The sequence below is a fragment of the Sapajus apella genome, unplaced genomic scaffold (assembly GCF_009761245.1).
Source record: "Sapajus apella isolate SASKATOON/1434 unplaced genomic scaffold, GSC_monkey_1.0 scaffold2, whole genome shotgun sequence".
In the NCBI taxonomy this organism is placed as follows: domain Eukaryota; kingdom Metazoa; phylum Chordata; class Mammalia; order Primates; family Cebidae; genus Sapajus; species Sapajus apella.
The window spans coordinates 68271485-68275882 of record NW_022436942.1 but is presented as its reverse complement, the minus strand read 5'-3'; the positions used below and the strand labels follow the sequence as shown (position 1 = coordinate 68275882).

The window sequence follows — 4398 nt, the reverse complement described above, 5'->3', positions numbered from 1 at the left end:
CAAAAAAAAAAAAAAAAAAAAAAAAAAAGGTCTCAGTCTATCACCCAGACTAGACTAATACTATTATTATTATTTTTTAGAGATGGGGTCTTGCTATGTTGCTCACACTGGTTTTGAATTCCTGGACTCAAGTGATCCTCCCACCTTGGCCTCCCAAAGTGCTGGGACTACAAACATAAGCCATGGCACCCAGCCTGAATTTACAGTTCTTTTTTTTTTTTCTGAGATGGAGTTTCACTCTTATTGCCCAGGGTGGAGTGCAATGGCTCCATCTCAGCTCACCACAACCTCCGCCTCCCGGGTTTAAGTGATTCTCCTGCCTCAGCCTCCCGAGTAACTGGGATTAAAGGCATGTGCCACCATGCCTGGCTAAGTATGTATTTTTAATAGAAATGGGGTTTCTCCATGTTGGTCAGGCTGGTTTCGAACTCCTGACCTCAGATGATCCACCAGCCTCGGCCTCCCAAAGTGCTGGGATTACAGGCATGAACTACCGTGCCTGGCCTTTGGTTCTTAACATTAAGCCTCTGTTGAGTAAAACAGTTCCATTAATGTTATGAGTAGCTTGTTATGATTACTTTTAGAAATAATTTACATTTCATGATATATAGTTACACAATTTGATTACTTACATAGAGTTAATCATCCATGTCTAAATTATTCTAAAGTATTTTACATGAAATATTCATACATTATTACCCTAAAGATGCTTTCTAAAAATCTGAAGTTATCCCTTCACTTACGTTGTGACTTCAAGTCACTGCAAGTGATAAGGCAAATGTGAACAAACATGCACCAGGGATTTATTATGAGGATTCATAAACCCAGCTGAGAGTTAACAGGGATGATGCCCTTCTTGTGTTAATGATCTATGATTCTTCAATAGCTATCATTTATCCTAATCATTAATCTAAATCTTTTCAAAACATAATAAAACTGAATAAATCCAACAGAAGCATATAGTTCCTCAACAAATCAAAACAAAAAACATGGTTTTCAGTGTATCCATCCTTTTAAAGATTAGAGTTCTCTCTGTCCCTAACTATAATTCTGTGACATCAAATTTTAGCTGGGTGCAGGCGCAGTGGCTCATGCCTGTAATCCTAGCACTTTGGGAGGCCAAGGTGGGCGGATCACCTGAGGTCAGGAGGTTATGACCAGCCTGGCCAACATAAAGAAATCCTGTCTCTACTAAAAATACAAAAAATTAGCCAGGCGTGGTGGCATGTGCCTGTAGTCCCGTCTACTCTGGGGGCTGAGACAGGAGAATCACTTGAACCTAGGAGGTGCAGATTACAGTGAGCAGAGATCCCACCACTGCACTCCAGCCTGGGCAACAGATTGAGACTCTACCTCAAAAACAAAACAAAACAAAATAAAAAAAAATTAGCCAGATCTGACTTGGACATTTAATTTCTCTAAGCAAATTAAAAGAACAAAACAGCCAGAATTATGTATTTAATTGTAGTGGTTATTAACCACATATTAAGCACACTAAAGAATTAGCAAGTCAAAACCTTTCAATTAGGCTGGGTGCAATGGCTCACACCTGTAATTCCCACACTTTGGGAGGCTGAGGCAGACAGAGGCAGGCAGATCTCTTGAGTCTGGGAGATCAAGACCACGCTAGGCAACATGGCCAGATCCTGTCTCTATAAAAAATGCAAAAATTAGCCAGGCCTGGTGGCATGCACCTTGCAGTCCCAGCTACTTGGGAAGCTGTGGTGGGAGGATCACTTGAGCCTGGAAGATTGAGGCTGCAGTGAGCCGTCATCATGTCACTGCACTCCAGCCTAGGCAACCGTGTGAGACTCTGTTTCAAAAAAAAAAAAAAAATTAGCTGGGCGTGGTGGTGCCCACCTGTAATCCCAGTTAGTCAGGAGGCCAAGGTAGAAGAATAGCTTGTACCCAGGAGGCAGAGGTTGCAGAGAGCCGAGATTGTGTCACTGCTCTCCAGCCTGGGCAACAGAACATGTTCTGTCTCAAAAAAAAAAAAAAAAAAAAAGGCACAGCACCTGGCCTAGTGTTTTAATTCTAGGGAACAAAAATGGTATAGCCAGGCGCAGTGGCTCACACCATAATCCCAGTAATTTGAGAGGCTGAGGCAGGCAGATCACCTCAGGTAAGGAGTTCGAGACTAGCCTGGCCAACATGGCAAAACCCCATCTCTACTAAAAATACAAAAATTAGCCAGGTGTGGTGGCACACGTCTGTAGTCCCAGCTACTTGGGAGGCTGAGGGAGGAGAATGGCTTGAACCCTGGAGGCAGAGGTTGCAGGGAGCTGAGATCTCACCATTGCACTCCAGCCTAGGTGACAGAGGAAGACTCTGCCTCAATAAACAAAACAAAAAAATTAGCTGGGCATGGTGGTTTATGCCTGTAATCCCAGCTAGTTGGGAGGCTGAGGCAGGAGAATCACTTGAACCTGGGAGGCAGAGGCTGCAGTGAGTGAGCTAAGATCATGCCACTACACTCTAGCCTGGGCAACACAAAAAATACTGTCACCAAAAAAAAAAACTAAAAAAAAAAAGATGGCCGGGCGTGGTGGCTCATGCCTGTAATCCCAGCACTTTGGGAGGCTGAGGCGGGAGGATCATGAGAGCAGGAGATTGAGACCATTTTGATTAACACAGTGAAACCTGTCTCTACTAAAAACACAAAAAATTAGCCAGGCGTGCTGGTGGATGCCTGTCCCAGCTACTTGGGAGGCTAAGGAAGGAGAACTGCTTGAACCCGGGAGGCAGGGGTTACAGTGAGTCAAGACTGTGCCACTGCACTCCAGCCTGGGCAACAGAGCAAGACTCCATTTCAAAAAAAAAAAAAGGGATAATATGATACCAGCTTTCAATAAGCATTACAACATTTAGTAATTCCAAGGCAGGTATAAAAGGTTAATAAAAATATTAGCTTTAAATATAAAATTGCTACAATATTATGTTTGGAAATAAAAATTAATGGTAATTAAAATATTTTTAAATTTCCCATCTAGATGTTTATATAATGAAGACATAAGCTCATTGGTCAACTTATATTTATTATTTATATGTTTAAGTTACTTCATTTGCTAATCAATTGACTATGTTTTCATAACATCATGTGGATTAATTAACAGCATAACATTCTGTAATCCTCATAAAGAACAATATCTCATAAGAGTTGTCAACTCTTAAAACAAAAAACAAAAAGGGTTGTCAACTCTTAGCACAGGTTAATTTAAGAGTTAATAGTGGGATGCTACAGAAAGCAGTTCACATAATTTTACAGGACTGGGGATCAGATAAAGTTGAGAGCTATAAAAAGATGATTCTCACTTACTTTAGATTCAAGTTCAAGAAGATCAGAATGGCCCATAGCTGGCTCAGAAACTACTTTTTGTAAAAAATGTAATTCCTTTTTCTTGTTTTCTATTTCTTTAGGAAATTTTTCAGTTACCATATATAAATTAAATTTTATCTCCTCCTCTAGCCTCTTCATTAAACCTTTAAAAATAAAATAAATATTCAGCCCAAAAGACATATCTGTTGAAAACAATCTGTATAATATCTAGCATAGTACAATAAAAGATTGACCACTGAAAATGAAGAAACACAATTTGCATGGAAGAATATCTAAATAATTACAGAAAAAGTATTAGTATGACCTTTTCAAATTATAACCTAATTATTTTATATTCCACAATACACAAAAATGACATTTGCAGAGCCAGATATATTGTTGGGTCATATTTTATCCTCTAAGTATTTAAGAAATCCATGAACCATGCCAGGCACTGTGGCTCATACCTGTAATCCCAGCACTTTAGGAGGCTGAGGTGGGTGGATCACGTGGTCAGGAGTTTGCGACCAGCCTGGCCAATATGGTGAAACCCAGACTCTGCTAAAAATACAAAAAATTACCTGGGCATGGTGGCATGGGTCTGTAGTCCCAGCTGCTCAGGAGGCTGAGGCAAGAGAATTGCTTGAACCCAGGAGGTAGAGGTTGCAGTGAGCTGAGATTGCACAACTGCACTCCAGCCTGGGCGACAGAGCAAGACTCCATCTCAAAAAAAAAAAGAAAAAGAAATCCCTGAACCAAATGATAACACAAATAAAATCTAACCCAGGTGCTCTTTTATATAGATGATCATGTATTTTTTTTTTCTTTTGGAATACTTTTGATGCAGTATATATATACATATATATATGTATGTGTGTGTGTGTGTGTGTGTGTGTGTATGTATATTGTGTATATATACACAATACTATATAGTACATACATACAAATATAGTATATATAGTATTCTGTATATATATAATATATACAATATATAGTATATATACATACTATATATTGTATATATTATATTGTATATATTATATACACAATACTATATATACTATATATACAATATATACTAT

The 4398-nt window shown here is 39.1% G+C and overlaps 1 protein-coding gene across 6 annotated transcripts in view; it reads right to left on the bottom strand.

The window, feature by feature from the left end:
- IFT81 (intraflagellar transport 81) overlaps positions 1 to 4398 on the bottom strand; it is a 93242-nt gene that overhangs the window by 74297 nt on the left and 14547 nt on the right. For all 6 annotated transcript variants that reach the window (XM_032301296.1, XM_032301316.1, XM_032301324.1 and 3 more), the window contains one exon: positions 3317 to 3480. In XM_032301296.1, the coding sequence (XP_032157187.1) occupies positions 3317 to 3480 (164 nt within the window). The remainder of the gene's footprint in view (positions 1 to 3316; positions 3481 to 4398) is intronic.